Below are 18,881 nucleotides of genomic sequence, written 5' to 3'. Positions count from 1 at the left end.
GACGGACGGACGGACGGACAGACAGTCACCGCTTAATCGATTTCTCTTTTCATTCTGATCATTTATGTATACATTTGTCTATATCTATCTCGATTCGTTTTGCCTGTTACAAACAACCGTTATGTGAACAAAGTTATAATACCCTTGTGCACAAGTGCGCTCGGGTATAAAAATTCAACGGAATTGTTATAACGAGATTTTCATGCTATTTTTTTAATTTTTTCATAGATTGGTATAAGAAAAACTTGAGTAACTGGACCAAAATCATTGGAAAGACTTTCTTATACCAATCTTTGAGAAAGGTTAAAAAAACATCATTAAAAATACCATTATTATGATTCCGTTAAAAAGATTTTTAAATAATTTTATTAAGCTTATTTAAGCTTAAACTGGTTTGTCATCTGAGGGGATTTTTTTCAAAAAGTTCTTTACGAAACCATTTTTATTCATAATAACTCCATTTTCGAAGGTATTTTCAAATCAATCCAGCTCACGTAAATCTTAATATTTTTCCGATATATTTTCGTCTTCAAATATAATAAATTTTGTATTCCAAGCGGAACAAACCGCAACTTTTTTTAGTGATGCAGTCTAATGTATCTACATATATTACAACAAAAACATTTTATATAAATATAGTTTTATATATCTTCGAGTATTTACCATCCACGCAACAGCTCAATCAATTCAGCTTTAACTGCCCATCTTCCACGCTCAAGCCGCCTGGTTTATGAGAAGATCGTGCGATCAACATTACAACTACATAAACAAAAATAAAATCAACCAAGTTTATAAACAACACAGGACGTGACGCCGGTCATATTGTCTTCTCGTGACACAGGGCGAGCACTCGTTATTTTTTATTTTTTTTTGTTGTTATGCGCTTAGAGTGACAAAAATTTTAAATGAAAATACACTGCTGTGGTATTTTTATTTCCATTGGCAAAATTTTGTTTTCCACTTGTGAATTAAGAGCAACCGCAAATATTCATTTACCAGTTGGCCAGTAAACTTTAGCTGCTTTACACTGACACATACACATACACAGCTTAATACAGGAAGCAGCGAAATCACCTTCCGTTTGTGCGGCACCAAAAACTGTCAATGTAAAAGTGTATGTGAATGAGGCTGAGAGCAGAATTTGCGGGAAGAGGTGAGTTGTTAAGAGCGAGTGTTTAATGTCACCACGAGAAGTTACACCAATACGCTTGCACAGCAGAGCCTGTTAAACTGTACACACATTTTGCCAAACAAGCTGACTAAATTAAAAATAAAAGTTTATTAAAATACCAAAAAACATGGAAAAAAGAAAGAGAAAAAGTTGAAGAGTACAAGGAGGCGTAGTGGATGTGTACGTAGTATGTATGTTGTAAGTTGGCTGTTCGCTGCTGGCTCCTGGCTTTCGGTGGCTGGTAGCCGGCGCTTCGACGTGCATACAAAATGCAATAACATCCATCTGCCAAACATAAATAAAATTACGCACGCTTATTTTGCTACGTTTACAACGAAAAGTGAAGCAACAACATCCGCAACTATAACAACAACAGCACTACCAACACCGTGTCATGCATAAACCAAGCGCCACTTTAGCCACCACAAACATCTCAGGTGTGCGGAATGAGCGCCAACCAGCTCCCCGGCCATTCGTCCAAGTTGACCAACGACTTGCAGCACAATTCGACCGCAACCGGATGCCACTGAGTAACAGCCACAGGTACAGGCTAGGTCGGCTGCTCACCGCTCGATTGTCGCTATGTCGCTACTGTGGAGTTGTGATGCGGCTGGCCACACGCTTTTAATTTTGTTGCGAATTTAAAACCAAGCCGACAGCGCATTTCTCGCCTATAAAAACACCTCAGCGACAAAAAAAAAGTGAAATGAATGTAAAAGAATGGGCATTTTTGCCAGCAGAAAACAAAACAAAAAAAATGTAAAAATAAAACTGACAAGCGTAAAAATCAAAAAGTTAAATAGTTACTCGCAAGCGAATCCTTTATTAAAACAAAAAAAAAAAACACTTCAAAAATGTTAACAACAATGGCAAAAAGTGTCTTTGTCGGTAGCCGGAAAAATTCTGCATAAACAAGAGTGAAAAGTTTTAACTTTTTAAATTGCGCGTCACCGTGATTTTTTACGCGCTTTGGCGAATTTCGAATACTGCTGATTCTGGTTTGTACTAGAAAGTTTTCTGTTAGAGGCGTTCTTCAAAGGTGTGTGCGACTTCTGCGGGAGAAAGGTCGGCGCATATGGCCTTACAATATCTTGCTCAACCCTAAACCATTTTGGGAAATATAGCAGGCTATTTAGTGAAAACGAGTATAAGTGGTGTTTTGACTCTGCGCTTGATAAGCTGAGCCATGGGCCAAATATATTAGAACTGCGTTTATATTTCTTCTCTCTGACGTTAGGGCTTTTTTAAAGGACTTTGGCGGCCGCTGTGGTGTAGCCGTGAGGCTCTGTGTTCAAGCCCGGTTCAACGCAACATAAAAAAATAAAATAAAAAATAGATATATGGGGCGTTCCATACCAAAATGGACGGAGTTCACACTTCATGTGTTTGATATGTTTCAAATTTTTAACGCCAGTTTTGCAATCGCTTTAAACTTGAACTTTATTATACTAGAATTTAATGGCCTATAAAACAGAATACTCAAAACAATTCTAAAAAGCATTTAAAAAATTTGTAAATTTGTAATGTAAAACAAAAATTCATAACTCAAATTATTGTAGATTGCACCCCGTAATACCATGATAAAACATTAGAAGATAAAATCATTCGTCAGCCATGATTTTTTTCTGACTTTTGCAAACATTTTAAAATCATATAAAATTGAAAAAAAAAAAATTAAATTGTTCACAATTGTTGTTGTTTGAATGTGTGTGTGAGCTTGAGTTCGAATTTCAAAATTATATTGCGGGCAAACGTCACAATGACTCTCAATGATTTTACCCTGTAATGTTTTATCATGCGTAATGCTATACTTCTATAATATTGCGCAATACTCAGAGTTACCATTGTGATTTGTTTTTTTTTTAATTTTTTTTTGAGATGGCATATTTTCAAAAACTAATATTTTTTATCAAAAAATTTGTGTGAAAAATTTTTCAAGAAAAAAAAATGTAAAAAATATTTATTTTCATAGAGAATTTTGTTGTGTGTGTGTCATTATTTCGAATTTTTTCTTCGCCCCGTTCTCGTAATATTGGAAAACTATTAAATCGATTGGTTTTTGTTTTTGTGCTGTAAAGTTTTTAAAAATGTAATAAATCAAGCTCAAATTACATATTATTTATGTTTGTCAATTAACCCTAAAAATTTGAAACAAATTAAACACATGAAGTGTGAACCCCGTCCATTTTTGTATGGAGCGCCCCATATATATATTTTTTATATTATTTTTATGTTGCGTAGATCCGGGCTTGAACCAAGAGCCTAACCGCTACACCACAGCGGCCGCGAAAGTCCTTTGAAAAAAATCGTGACGTCAGAGAGAAAAAAAAACGCAGTTATAATATAAATAATTGGCAAATGGCTCATCTTATCAAGTACAGAGTCATAACAACCACATATACTCGTTTTCACTAAATAACGTATTACTTCCCAAATTGGTTTGGGATTGGATATGGAACGGTATATCTAAACTTTGTGCAAAACTCAGGAAAATTCATTAAATTTGCACACTAATTTGCAACTTTTAATTCAGATTTTTTTTTCAAAAAATTCTAAGTATGCAGTTTTATAGCCCATTCAAATTTAGTATCAACGCGATTTTCTAGCGACTTCAAACTTGCACTTTATTATACTAAATTTGAATGGGCTATAAAACTGCATACTTAGAATTAAAAAAAAAAAAAATCTGAGTTAAAAGTTGTAAATTAGTGTGCAAATTTAATGAATTTTCCTGAGTTATACTAAATTTGAATGGGCTATAAAACTGCATACTTAGAATTTTTCGACAAAAATCTGAATAAAAAGTTGCAAATTAGTGTGAAAATTTAATAAATTTTCCTGAGTTTTGCACAAAGTTTAGAGATTTTATTATTTTGTTTTCTGGTGTAGAACGAACAATATTTTTATAAAAAAATATCGAAAATAAATTAGTATAAAACACTTTGCATATATTGCGAAAGATTCACTGTGCCAATACTTCTGTTCGGCACTGTATATGAAAAGATAGAATAAATAAAAAAGCCTTTTTCATGGGAAAGTGTTATGTTCAAAGGCCACGTCAAGTTTGCTAAACAAGAAAAGTTATTCGAATTGAAATGATACGGTGAAAACCTGTGATTTTTACATGACCAAAATCCGTAAGAAAAGTTCAGGCTGGTCTAAGGGTTTTGAGTTTAGAGTAAATTTGTTATTTAATATCAAATTTTTTCGTTTTTCTTTCTCTCGAAAAAAGTTCAACCAGAATTAGCGGGTTTTCGTGCTCAAAATATTAGGTATAAAGCTACACATTTTTAAATTACAAAGAAATTGTGGTAGGCCAGTTAAAAAAAAAAAATATTGGCTTCAAAATTTAAAAATATGTTTTATTTGCTGTAACTAAATTAAGCTTGTTGTTGTGAATTTTGATTTTAAAATCTATCTTTAGAATTAACATTTATTGTATCAAGGTCTATGAATACATACACACACAAAAAATTTACATATGTTTGTTTGTAATATATATAATAATAATAATAGATTGGCGCTTACACATATGTTAGTGTTTTGCCGAGCTTCTCCTCCGAATTGTGGCGTGCGCCTTGATGTTGTCACAGAAAGCGGAGGGACCTACAGTTTTACGCAGACTCCGAACGGCGATTGTATTTTTATGAGAAGCTTTTTTTCATGGCAGTAAAACACTCGGAGGTTTGCCATTGCCTGCCGAGGGACGACCGCTGTTAAGAAAAAACTTTTTTTCTATATTTTTTTGCCATGTTGCTTTGACCAGGGTTTGAACCCAGGTGCTGCGGAGTAGAAGCGCGCACTGCTTACCACTACACCACAGCGGCCGTAATATATGTACTCTAATATTTTGGCAAAAACACATTTTTGCTCCCATACATAAATATAAAGACGTTGAATCATTGATTTATCTCCACATTGTTATTCAACTGCTGTTCATGGCAATGTTTCAATCGATTAGTGGCATCCTTCACAATATAACAAGCGATAAATCAAGCAAGCAGCCTGAAGCAATCGAAAGATGCTCTCCAGCCTTCAAAACTGAGATACATAAGTGTATGCACAAGCAATTGCTAAGCCAAAAAAAAATTTATACAAATCCACATGTGTTTATGAATAAATTCACTTCCTTATTTCAGCACGTTCACAGCACTGCCACTTGCCGACGATTGCTCTCCCATCGCCTTCATCGTAGAGGTCAAATGAAAAATGCCAAAAATGCGATTGCATTGCCAGATGTTAGACGCTGATGCGCGACCTTTCACTCAAAATAAAAATGCAAAAGATCGAATGTGATTTGTATTATAAATAAATATTCCTTTTTTCCTATTCGAAAGGCGAATGAATAGAGCTGTTTATGACATACATACATACATATGTATGTATGAGGCTGTGTGTGGCCTTGCAAAATTTTTTCGCAAATGCCCTGTGGTAAAAAGTGTCACCATCAGCGAAAGTACTCGCTTGATTCGTGTGAAACGTGAGTGAAAGACTAAAAGACTACTTCAAGCGATTTTGGCAATATTTTATTTTTATTTTTTTTCAATGGCTGTACAAATGCCCACAAAGTAATATTCTCAGTGAATTTAAGACTTATTGCTTGTTGTTTTTGTTGTTGCTGTTGCTTCTGTTGCATGTTTACGCTGAACTTATCAATTTGTTTTCCATTCTTGACGTTTTATGAATAATTTAAATATTTTGGATATCCTTTCAAATTTATCATAAAAATGATTTGGGGTGCTACAGCAAGCATGTACATGCATACGTATGTATGTGTGTTTGTGTGCTCAATGATTATAGTAGGGCTGCTTTGTGTTTGTGTGATTGGTGGCAGGAAGCCGCTTAACTATTGCCAATGCCTTACTATTGGTATGCCAACACACGACTGGGAAGCATTGAATTTACCCAGCAGTGAAAATTGAGGCAACTTCTTACATAAGTGGATTATTTACTTATACTTATTACTGAATTTTTCATATGTTCAACAATTCGTATTTTTTTCCGCTAGTTTTTTTATAAAAATATGGTTAATACTACAACAAAAATATAAAAATTACAATTTTTATACTCTTTGCAAAACTCATTAAAATTCAATAAATCTTCTTGTGAATTTTCAACTTCTTTACCAGATTTTTAAAGTTTTTTTGAGTCCTAGCTACTTCAAACTAAATTAATGGGCTAGAAAACTGCATTCTAAAAAAATAAAAAAAAAGCTACAACAATATATAATGGTTATCAAGGCATAGCAATGGAGTGCCATTTGAGAGATCACAGACAAAAGAGTTTTTATCTTGTGCCAGTCTATATTTGTAACACTAAAACACATTTGGTGCCAATTTTTAATAAGGATGGTACACAATAAAAGCGCCTTCTGGCCAACACTGAACTGAAATGTTGCCCTTGAGAAAAGCTTCTTCAGGCAAAAGGGGGGTTTCTGGTCACCGCCTAAACATTTTTCCACGGGAAAAGCATTTTAAGTCTATCTTATAACGGCGATGGGCAGCGCCTTACCTGCGTGGAGACCTGTTTGATGCTTTCCATAATTTTTTATAGGAAGAAAGCTCTGTCCGCCCATTACTGTTTTAGATGGGCGCGGTCAGAGTAAAAGCTATCTCCGGTTCCACTGAAAACAAGTTAATCACGACCAAAACATATTGCGGAAGAAGCCTTCTAAAGCTTTCACGCACTGAACAAAAGCTCTACCTGATCGTCACTGATATGAAAGGGGACGACCATAGAGAGCTTTCACTATGAGAGACCATTCAACATCCATACAAAGCTTCTTCTCTTATGGTAGATGTTTTGGTCGTGACGGATATAAAATTTTGTATAGTAAGCTTAAAAAAAGCGCTGCACGTATGCTTGTGAAGTAGCTAACTCTGTTCTAGATTTGTAAAAAAGTATAATCATTTTGCTAATTAGCTGTTGAGAAGCTTCTTTTTAGCTATATTGTCAATCAACACATCTAAGGAGTTTAAATAAAAGTATTTGCTGGGTATTAACGCTGGTGCTCTATTTATGCAGGGTTTTCATATACATATAGTAGTTACATATGTATGTTTAAAGGCAGCTTGTGCCACAAAATATGATGTGTTTGTCAAGTGTCCTATCTGCGAGTGTCGTAAAATATGGGAAATATCCAAAACATGTTTGACGACAAAAGTGAAAGGTCGACATGCATACATATGTATTTTCCACATCCATTTTGCCCAACACTGACATTATTTAAGTACTTCGGAATTATATATGGACGTACATTAGGGTGGTCCAAAAACAGTAAAGTCGGAAATGTAATGCTTTCACCCCGTAGAATTGTTCTAAATATACCGAAAAAATATACCCTTATTTTTTATTTTGACATAAAAAAATATTTAGAAGTCGCTCAAAGCACCCAAAGTTTTCCATGTATTTTATATGGGGGAAAAACAACTTTTCGTAGAAATGGTATAGAATAGTTAAAAATCAGTATTTTTCTCTGTTTATCTGGAGGTGATTCCCAATAATAACACCCAATTGTTTATTTAACCATTTTTCGCATCGCAACTATAATTTATAGGTCCGCCAAAAACGCACAAAATGCAATGGGGCGACCAATAAAAAATCGTTAGTATTAAAAACTGATTAAATAAAAAATTGGGTATTATTATTGAAAGTATCCTGAAGAGAACTAGAGTTTTCCGATCGGAAAATATTGATTTTCAAGAATTCTATACCAGTCCTACGAAAAATTTTATTTTTCCCATATAAAAATACGTGGAAAACTTTGAGCGCTTTGAGCGACCTCTAAATATTTTTTGATTTCAAAATAAAAAATAGGGGGGAGAGCAAAAAATTCGGAGTTTACTTTTCACATGCATTTTTGGACCACCCTAATGCACATATGTAGCTGAGATGCGATTGTTTTGTTTGTGCCCTCACTTTGATTGCGGCAAATCCGCGTGCCACGTCTAATTCGATCAGCGTTGTCCTTGTGCTCGCGATTTATCCCTTTTTCGACAACAAACATATGCACTTCCTTAGCCAATTTAGCTTCCTTCACTCATGACTTCTTATTTAGCATCCTTTTCCATTTTTTAACGCTATTTCGGAAATATTTATGACGTATTTCATATGCAAAACGCATACACTTAAATACATACAAACATACACATATATAAATTTACATTTGGCTTGCAAGAAGCTTATGTAACTCTTACGATTCCTTTCCTCATGCTCTTCTTCTTTTTATTCTTATTCTTCTTCCTCTTTCACATTAAATATTCATACGTTTCAGCAGTTTTTCTTCATGCCACCAGCGTAGCGATTGTCCAGCAGCGTGGTTGTCGCAAGCCAAAAATTCTTGTGGTGCTCCCCTTGCGCTCCAATGAAGGTTTATAAGGTAGTCTGGTGTGTGTGTGGTATTTGCCACAACAAATTGCCATGCATACTTGAATGTTAACCCTTTGAATAAGTCTTTGATTTGTGCACACTGGGCTTGAGAATTCTTGAGTCTTCACAACGAACCTTTTCCTATCCTTTAGCTGACTTTTAGATACCCTTTCTTTACATCCTCGCCTTTGCAGCTGTGTCTACATATCTTGCATTTCTATTTGGTACTTGTGGGACAGTTCCATGTTTTCATATGTATGCTTACCCTGTTTTTGTATGTGTATGTATGTATGCTAGTATGCACACATACGCGATGCTTAATTAACTTAAGTTTGATTTATAAAACCACTCACATTCGCCATGGGTGCGCTATAAAAGTTTAGTGCCTTATTTTGTTTTTGGTGTCGGGTGCTCATTTTTTTCTTGCGCGTAATTGAAAGTGGTGAATGGTGGATATTTAAATATTTATCAAATATTTTTGAATTAGCCATGTAAGTAACGTGGGGTCAAAAATGAAGATATAAGCGTGTATGCAGGATTAACTGACCTTGGCTAATGTTTGTGTACAGTTACTATCATCACTAAATGTTTTGACTTGCACACTGTTTCACTTGAATAGCTACATTTCTTCAAGAGCTGGGCATATATCTGGACTTGTAAGCATAGGAGAAGTTTCATTCTATTCTCCTTTCGAAGAGTGATAAATTTTTGAGAAGATTGGTTGAAGAATGCAAACAAAATTCAAAAGATGTACATAGTTGTATCCTTTCTAACGGAAGTGTAGCCAAGGAGTCTATCCTGTCAAAGATCTTCTACCGTTTTTCAGTACTTGCAGAGTTCCGAGTATGCCAGTGCCTGGTAGCGGAGGTTTCTGCTGCTTGCTCAAAAATATAGAGCGGCGTGCATTCCAGAAGCGACCCTGGGGCCGCAGTTAATAGAATTTTATGCAGACGGAAGGTCTCAGTGAAAGTCTGCATTGACCATGATTATCTCCTGAAGCGTTCTTCAACCAAATTCAGAAATAGGGCGTCCGTGAAAAGTTTTCTGAGAAAGGGCATTCTTCCACTCAGTCGTCGATATATAAGTATTATATAGGGTGATTCATCTAAACCTTGTTTAATTTTAAATAAAACACTTATATCAGAACTGGGTGACGGAATCTTTATTATTACCCAAAAGAAGAATCTCTGATATTTACTTTTTAAAAATAATTTGATTCAAATCTGGCCGCGACTATGCTGTAGGTGGTCCATTCGGGAGGTCCAATTTTCAGTTACTGTTTCCAGCAATGTGCGAATTACGCGAGTAATGTTGTTAATAAGTTTTGAATCATAGCTGGCTCATCGACGAAGGCTTCTGACTTCTCATAACCCCAAAGAAAAAAATACAGAGGTGTGATATCACTCGATGATTTGCTGAAACCAAATGTTGCCGACATCACGCGCTTCCATTTAAGGCAATAAAAAAGCTATTGTCATGTTCTATCTGCGGCCAACATTTGAATGAAATTATTAAAAAAAAGTAAACGTGACAGATTCTTCTTTCGGATGACAATAAATATACAGACATCCAGTTCTGTTTTAAGTGTTTTGTTTTAAATTAAAAAAAAAAACGTATACATACTACCACAAAAATCTAGAATTCAAGATCTAGATTATCTGCACTTCAAACAATGATAAAAACATAGTAAGGTAAAACCGTTCTCTCAATTCGTCGGCAATGATTTTTTTGTTTGAAGTTTGCCAATATTTTAAAACCATATGAAATTGAGAGTAAAAAGAATGAATTGTTCAAAGTTGTTGTTGTTTGAGATTAAAAATGAGAATGTGTGTGTGAGTTTGTTTGTAAAATCTTTAAATTAAATTTATTTCAAACGTCAACAATATGAAAAATTGAAAATGAATGAACCGCTGAGAGGAATTTTTCAAATTCTTGACGTTTGCAAGCAATTTAATTTTAAAATTTTACACACAAACTCACACACACATTCTCATTTTTAATTTCAAACAACAACAACTTTGAACAATTCATTCTTACTATGTTTTATCATGGTTCTACCTTCCTATTTTTTCATCATGCTTCAAACATATACATACATAAATATTTTTGGTCAGAACAAAATGTGTGTTTAAAGGGCAGATAAATTTTAAAACCTACTTGAGAAAAGGACCTTCAGATGCTCCTATCTTGATGCCTCTATAATTGGACATCTTGGCCATGTGCTTGTCAAAGTTAAAATAATCCACAAATTAAGTGAGACGGTGTGTATGTCTGTATGTATGCACTGTATCATATATATACTCGTATTTTTCGTAAGCTGTATACGGTATGCACTTATTAATGTATCTACATATATATATACCTACTTAGGTTATTGTTACTTGTTTTTGTGTTCCTATCCACCTTTGTAGATAGCTGGTACACATTTGCTGAGTAAAGATAAGGTGACTTTATCGTCTTTCCACTGTGGCGTCATAAGCTCTGATAAGACCGATGCCATACATTTCCACTACAAAGTTAATATTTATTTATTTTATTTTTTGATGCTCGTATGCACATTTATTAAATTAAATATGTATGAAAATAAATTGTTTTCTATTTCCAGGAAATCGCTGCAATTCTTATTAGTTTTGATAAGCATAATGAGTGGCAGTCCAAGGAAGTCAAAACCAGGTGAGTCACATTGAAGTTACTGCGTCGTTAAATACAAATTTATGTTTGTTTTTATTTAAATGCATCATTATATGTATGTATGTATATATGTATATGTATGTAGTTGCTATCATATATAAGAAAGAAATTTAATAAATGCGCTCTACCCTGGTAAGCACCCTGGTAAACAGTCGGCCCTAACAAACTTTTTTCCTGATCTCTTAACATGATAAGGCTTCCGTGTCAAACTCTCTACTCCCTTTTTGTATGGAAGCTTCAGGCCTTATAAATCGTTTTTTTTTTCTTAACACCAGCACGTTTGATTCCGAATAGCAACGGAAAGTCTTCTAAAGGTATGGCAGGGTTGATTAATAAGAGCTCCTCATTTTGCCGACTTGTTTTTATTAGACAGAAGTTACACTAGTTACATATGTTTTTCTGTAAGAACTTACCATTGCAATTCAATTAATCTCTCGTTTTGACTGTTCGAATTGCCAAAGATTTGTAAAACATTTCCGGGTAGTCAAAAGCGACAAGGATAAGTTGATAGTCCACCGTAAAACTTTTTAACATTTCTATAAAATCAATTTTTTTAGGGTATTAAAAATATGAAAATTACTAACCTTTTTTGGTAGCATAAAAAAATTTAGGAAAAGCCACGAAGATACACCCAAAATTCCGAGGCTGGAGCAAAAACATAATTACTAAATCTAACTTCAAAAAGACTTACCTGGTCACACTGCTCGCCAGTAGTTTACCGCTCAGACGCAACTCTGTGCCTGAAAGCATGTTGTAAGCGTATTAAGCTCGAAGTTCATAATAATGGTATAGCAAAGTGCACTTACCGCCCTCTTAATTAAAAAAATAGCCATTTTAATTCTCGAGCAATCTGTGGAAAAGACATTCTACAAGATTTGCCGGCCGCAATAAAAAAAACTCACCATAGAAATGTCTATTTGAATAGTATAATTTCCAAAGTGTTCAACAAGAGCATTGTCTTTCCAATTCTTTCGAGTCTTTATGGTGCAAGTTACACTTGTTAAATTTTCTTAGAAAAAGTTAAGTACCGATGTAGAAAGTAGGAATTTTCAGCCAGAAAAGAACGTTGAATTTCTCCTTTTCTGGCTGAAAACTCTTTTCTACGTCGACGATTTAAGATTACAAACACCAAAGAGGCTTACCTACAAAAACAGTTTGACTGCTGCGCATGGAAGATGACGAAGTGCGACAATATATCATGTCTGCATAGTCGAATCCTTAGTATTAAAAGGTTATCCATGTAGAGCCTTCTCTAGTTAAGTATAGAGATGGAAGGTTTGCTGTGTTACCGGAAGTAGTTAATTTTAACCTTAATAAACAGGATATTATAAGTTGTGATTCAACTTTGCTTTGTCATTGCCGTCTCTATTCTGATCTTAGCCATTTCCTTAGTTATCATACAACACCTCAATAATCTTTAGTGGGCATAGGAATGTGATACCAAGTCACTGCCTTAAAAACTCTTATGAAAACCAGCAATATTTGTACATAAACCATAATCTAGAAACAAAATCATAGTCATTTTATTCCTCTGTTATTGCCAATACCCATTTATTTATATTTCTCTTTGTATCAAGTTTTTCCCTGCAACAAGCCTGTCAGTAAGACCTCGTTAATCTTTTTAAAATCTCTTCATTTATTTCCAGGCCAAAAAGCGGTTCACTGCTGCTGTACTCGCGCAAAAAGGTGCGCTACCGACGCGACGGCTATTGTTGGAAGAAGCGCAAAGATGGCAAAACGACGCGCGAGGATCACATGAAGTTAAAAGTGCAAGGAACAGAGGTAATGTAACAATACACCTATGTATACGTTGTTGTTGATACAATAAAGCAAAGCCTTAAGTAGCCATAAAGCGTTCACACTTTGTTGTCACTAATTTCCGTGTGTCACATGTTCGTTTTTTTTTTGCTTAAATTTTTTTAAGGTTTTTTTTTCCTTAGCCACTACGGCCGGACAACACTTGCTGTGCAATTAGGCAATTAGAGGCAACTCCATGCGCTTGCTTGTTTAGTTTCCTTCCTGCTTCACAGCTCTACTATAAAGCGCTTTGGATAGCTTTTCTTTTTCGTTATTTTTTCCAAATTTTTTTTTCACATACTCTCCAGTTGGCTAGTTGGTTCTTTGGTTGGTCGGCGCGGTGCTGTGCATGTTTGGCCACTTAAGATTGGCGTCGTCGTTAGTCAGACGCTGCCATGAAATTAATTTACAAGATAATGAAAACAAAGCCAACTACACGAAAAGTATTTAAGAAAAAGCGACTGCGCTTTTATTTTTTTTCTTTTTCCTTTGTTTTTTTTTTTTTTGGGAGCTTCTCTTCCTCGCCGTGTGTGGCAGTGATTTGACTTGCTTTCTCTATCTTTTTCCCTTCGCCTATTTATGCTGGTGGCGGCGGCTCATGTGCAGCATACGTTGTGTCTTTGCTCCCAAGGGTTGCTTGGTTGCTTGTTTGGTTGGCCGGTGTATCCATGAATTATGATTTCCCGCCGGAAACATACATGGAGTGACTGTTTGGCATTTTTTTTTTGCATTTCTGACGCCCTTTTTCATACAAACTGCTCTGCTGGTAGATATTTATGTATATTTACTTTTCCCTCATTTTTTAGCTTTTTTCTCCTCAGATTTTTTTCCTGCCAAGTGTGTTTGGAAGACTTTTTGGCAGGGGTGTTCTAACACGGGATAAGCTGCTAATGCAATAAGTTAAGGGTTAAGTGTATTTACAAGTCTGAAGTGTATAAACTTGTCGGCCGGCCCATCAACGACCTCACCACGACCCTGATGCTTGCCTGCCCGGCTGTTAGACTGGTTGCCGGTTAGTGTAGCTGGATTGTTCGTGGCTGCTGAAGGAGTTGCAAGTGGTGGGGTTGTGGGAGAATGCAAGAAATTTTGTATAATTTCACGCCAATTTTTTCAGATTGTGTGTGCCTTTGTTTTATTGCGCTGCTTGCTGACTGTCGTAATTTTTGTTGTTATTTTCGAACTCACTCTATTTTTCGGTGCACAGGCTTATTTTTTCTTGTTTTTATATTAGTTCCATGTGCACTTGCACACTGCACTGCTAGCGATTTTCTTCTTCCCCTTTGCCGCTTTGCACTCCTTCTATCGCTTGCTGGCTCGTCTAACGTCGTCATCGTCGTCTTCGGAGCGGTATCAAGATTTATGATTTGTTTGAAGACGGAAGCGCCAAGACATTGGCTCTGCCCCAACCCTTACAAACTAACGTAGACTCTTCTGTTCTTGCTGCTGTCATTTGGGAAGCGATAAGCAATTGTTTTGCCTCTCAAATGTACGGTAAATAAAAGAGCAAGGAGGGCAACGAGCTTTCGCGTACAATTTTTCGCGTATTTTACGCCAGCTCAGTTGGCGGCATCAGCCGTCAGTCATCAGCGGGCGGCATTCAGCGCCAAAAGAACTGAGAAAAAAAATCGTATTTATCTTCTGGACATGCGAGCGAGCGTACATACGTAGTAGCAAGAAAAGTGCGCGGCAAGTGTGAGTAGTGTTGGAAAATGAAAAAAAAAAAATTTTGTTAGTTCGAAAAAAAGGGTTGAATTTTTGGCAATCGGCTGCACAGCTCTTACTCACTTCCAATGATTTTTTTACCACTCTATCCACTTTTTGCCTATATCCAAAGTCGCTCTAGTCATTTTTTATTTTTGTCACAACACAGCGGGTTATATCCTTAAGTCAAATGTAATTCAATTTCGCCTATACTCCAAGTGTATCAGCCATTTTTAATATTTTAATTAAATGAATTTGTTTTTCGCTGATTTCGTCGTGAAATTTTACTACATTTTTATGTTTCTGTTTGTCTTTGCCCAGATGACTTCATCGAAGCACGATTTTCATACACACAATGAAACCAAAACATTTTTTATTATATTTTTTTTCTTTTACTTCTTTACAGTGCATCTATGGCTGTTATGTACACTCTGCCATTCTGCCAACGTTCCATCGCAGGTGCTATTGGTTGTTACAGGTGAGTGGGTGGCCAACTAAATACATAATATATTTTATATTTGTTCCCTATTTGTGCTATATTCGAATATCCGATTAATATCCGAATATCCAGTGGGTCTATTCTGTATTGCGATTCGACACTCAATGCGATTACATTTTATATTTGTTCCTTATTTGCGCTCGGGGGATTCGGATATCCGGATATTGACCGGCGATTCGAAACTCAATGCGATTCGAACAGAAGACTTCTATCTAACGCCTACACATACATTTTTGATCCTTCCTCAGAATCCTGATATTGTTTTGGTTCACTACCTAAACGTTCCATATCCGGACGATAATAAAATGGCTGTCATTGCGCCGAGCATCACACTGTGGAGCGATAAGAAAGAGTGGACCAAAGATGAGCTTGTTAGTCAACTGAAACCTATGTGTAAGTACATCTTTAATTTCTATTTGCTTGTTATTACTTCCGACGGGATGGAAGTATGATACATTTTGGAACGTATTTCCGTCAATACAATTCTGAAACCCTTCTGTTTTCGAAGCATATTTACGAGGAATGACGGTAATTCGTTCCAAAACGCACTAGTTGCAAAATTTTTGTTTTTGAAGAATCTAGAAACACGGTGACGATATAAATTATATAAACCTTAAAATAATATTTGTGTATGTTTCGACTGGAATCATAAAATTTTGTATTATTTGAGACTTCCGCCATAATATTTCAGAATATTAAGATTTATGTCATCTAATCCGATATCTTCAAAAATCTCATTCTTTTGAATCAGTTGATAAAATTTTTAAAAATTTTTTTTGCTGGCCTCTTAAGATTAAATCATTTGAGGTGATTTTTTAGAAAAAATATTTTTAAAAACAAATTTTCTTTTTTATAAAAAAACGACTTTTGGCGATATTTTCAAATTGGTGCAGCACAGGTAAATGTTAATGTTTTCCGAAATATTTTGGTCTAAGCCTTAAAATATAATGAATTTTATACCTATTTCTAATGGATAAATGGAACCGATTTTTTGTATGGCGAGTGATGCACCTTAATGTTCATATTCGTGCTACAGAAAAAGATAAGGGTAATTTCTTCATAAAATATTAGCGGTAACTTTTCTGTTCAATGGCAATACAGGTTTTGAGGGTCTTGCTTAAAAAATGTTTCACTCGTCACTCCTCGGGGGGTATATTTGTTAAGTTGAAGGGGATGCCTGCTTGGAGAAAAGGCCCTATGGGCTCGTTGGGGGTCCGTATGAGGGACCGTCCTCTTACCTAGAAATATAACCATAGGGTTATGTCAGGTTTAAGTGGCAGCTTTCATCGAGTAAAGGAGGTAGGTACACTCTCTTTGTTCCGTCCAACCACTCTCTTTTTTCCGTCCAACCACTCTCCTTGTTGAGCCAACCAGCTGAAGAAGTTATAGTGAAATAGGCATCTCTTGCTCCCGCTAGTTCAGAGCAGTGCCGATGGTGATCCATACTTTAAATTCCTACCTTATAACTGCAGCTGTGGCAGAAGTCATTGGCCGTAAGGTCTGGTAGCGTAGATCCGACTGTTGTGGGTAGACAGTAGCCGATTATAATTCCGGCCACTTACCGAAGTACATGGACGACGTTCTAGGTCGCACCTTTTCTTGTCGGAGCTAAATAAGATTTGTCCGGCTGTCGTACAAATTTTTTTGTTTAACCATATTTTATTTGCTTACTCGAAGGATTTGCGAGAAGAGTTGTTGTCAGAGTCAAAGAAACTCGCTTCATCACAAGGCAGTGTGCTATGCAATTACAACGAGGTTTCGCAGAAATCCGGCGATGCCAGCTTGTCTATAAGAGTAGATAATAACCGAAAGGAGTTTCAGAGCCCATAACACATTGTAGATCGTCTTTTTATAATGGCGAGATCTACATATTTAGAAAACACTGCTGTGGTGTGGTAAAACAAAAATTTATTTAGACCTCTTACGGTATATCCCACTTCCTACTTTAAGATTTAGATAGTTTTGAGTTTTGCGGGTCCACATACATTGCAGGAAGCATGGCTATACTCTCCATGTTGCGGCTGGCTGCAAAAACCGGGTATAGCTGCAGCCATACCTCTGGCCTCTGGAAAGCGTAAACGATCAGTCTGGCCTCGTCTACAATCAGTGTACTGCCTATCGCTATCTCGCATGAGAAGGCGGTCTTCATGGGCAACTGGACATTTACCCGCCGCCTTTTTAGCAAAAGCTTTGGAGTCTTCATCATTAGAGTTAGCCACTCCAACAGACCTTTAACAGTAGAGCACTTGAAACAGCCGCAGGTGTAACAAATTTGCCCCATGATTTAGCAATAGAGAGCGGTCGTAAAGCCGGTGTCGAGGGTTACTTTCCTTAAAGTCTTCAGCTTTAGAATGAGAAGGTACATGATTGGGGCTATTGTCAGATTTTAGCTTTTGCTTAGAGGTTCAGAGATGAAACAAAGCCGAAAGTTGTCGATTGCGATTAAGATGGTCTCGCTGTTGCAGCTCCGACCAAAGTCAATGTGGACTGTCAATGTGTGCTGTCAGTCGCGCATGTTAAAATTCAGGTCCAGTTGTGAATTTTAGTCTAGAAGCATTCAAGTTCTGGCTAAGAATTGCGCAAGCCGGTTATTGTAAGATGGGGAAAAAACACTTTAAAACAATTTATCATTTGCCGTGGTAAGCCAATCGTAAATAATCTAGTTTACTTTGTTTAAGCACCTAATGCTTCTATATGACTGCTATAATACAACCTAGCCTGCAGACGTCGAATTACTTACGTATTTATAAAGGCTCAATTATACATACTTAACATTGCACTGAACAGTTGCCCAACAACAACAAGGCACATTTCGACGCTCTTATTTCTTCGCCTCTCGCTGTCGCTTTCACTGTTCAATCGAATGTCACTCTTTTTGCACCTCCTGCCATCATATTTGCGCGACCATCTCATCCCTCAATGGATAATTGATTCCAGGAATTGTTACATCCTTGAAGAGTGCTAGTGAATAGATTAGCAGGATGTGTGCTGACAATGATACGAGGACATCTGCTTTATTTTTGATCCTCTTTTGGGAAAATGAGACCAAGTCATCGCTGAAACATCGCTGACTGCTGATGGCCCCACTCCAGCCCTGCTCTCCATAATATGGGACGTCGTGTTAATTCTGAAGACTTACATGTGTGATGGTTGGACCCCTGCAAGCCATTTCCTTGACGCAAGTGCGAATGGTTTTCCCCTGTAAAAGTTGGTGTGCTAGTTTTACCCGACTGCCGTGGTACACTTTAGTCCTACCGCCAACCTGGTCGGTTTTATAAAGATTTATTTCCTTTATCCACACGTAATGGTAGGTTGTAGTCGCCTTTCATCTCTAGTACTCCAATATTTTATGCTCTTGAATAACATATAAATAAAACAAGTAAGAAAGTCTAAGTTCGGGCGGAGCCGAACATTAAATACCCGGCGCAAGTATTAAATATGTTTTTTCACCTTTCCGAAACCTTCCGCTAGATGGTAAGCCGGGGTGTATCAATTTTGAGTAAATTAGCGTCCTTCAATTTCGAAATATTGAAGTTTCAAGCATTTCTGAAATTTACCGTTATATGAGAAGCGGCCGTTATTTTAGTCCGATTTCAATAATTTTCAACGTTTTGCTTATATGTGGCAAGCACAATAACCACACCGAGTTTGGTA

The 18,881-nt window shown here is 36.3% G+C and overlaps 1 protein-coding gene across 1 annotated transcript in view; it reads left to right on the top strand.

The window, feature by feature from the left end:
- Camta (Calmodulin-binding transcription activator) overlaps positions 1 to 18,881 on the top strand; it is a 151,564-nt gene that overhangs the window by 117,659 nt on the left and 15,024 nt on the right. Inside the window, 4 exon segments of the mRNA XM_017632160.1 lie at positions 11,145 to 11,212; positions 12,877 to 13,012; positions 15,135 to 15,206; positions 15,476 to 15,620. Of these exon segments, the coding sequence (XP_017487649.1) occupies positions 11,145 to 11,212; positions 12,877 to 13,012; positions 15,135 to 15,206; positions 15,476 to 15,620 (421 nt within the window).

Source organism: Rhagoletis zephyria, unplaced genomic scaffold (assembly GCF_001687245.7).
Source record: "Rhagoletis zephyria isolate East Lansing unplaced genomic scaffold, Rhagoletis_zephyria_1.1 Rzeph_scaffold_00096, whole genome shotgun sequence".
NCBI classification, from domain to species: Eukaryota; Metazoa; Arthropoda; class Insecta; order Diptera; family Tephritidae; genus Rhagoletis; species Rhagoletis zephyria.
This window is presented reverse-complemented; position numbering and strand designations above follow the sequence as displayed.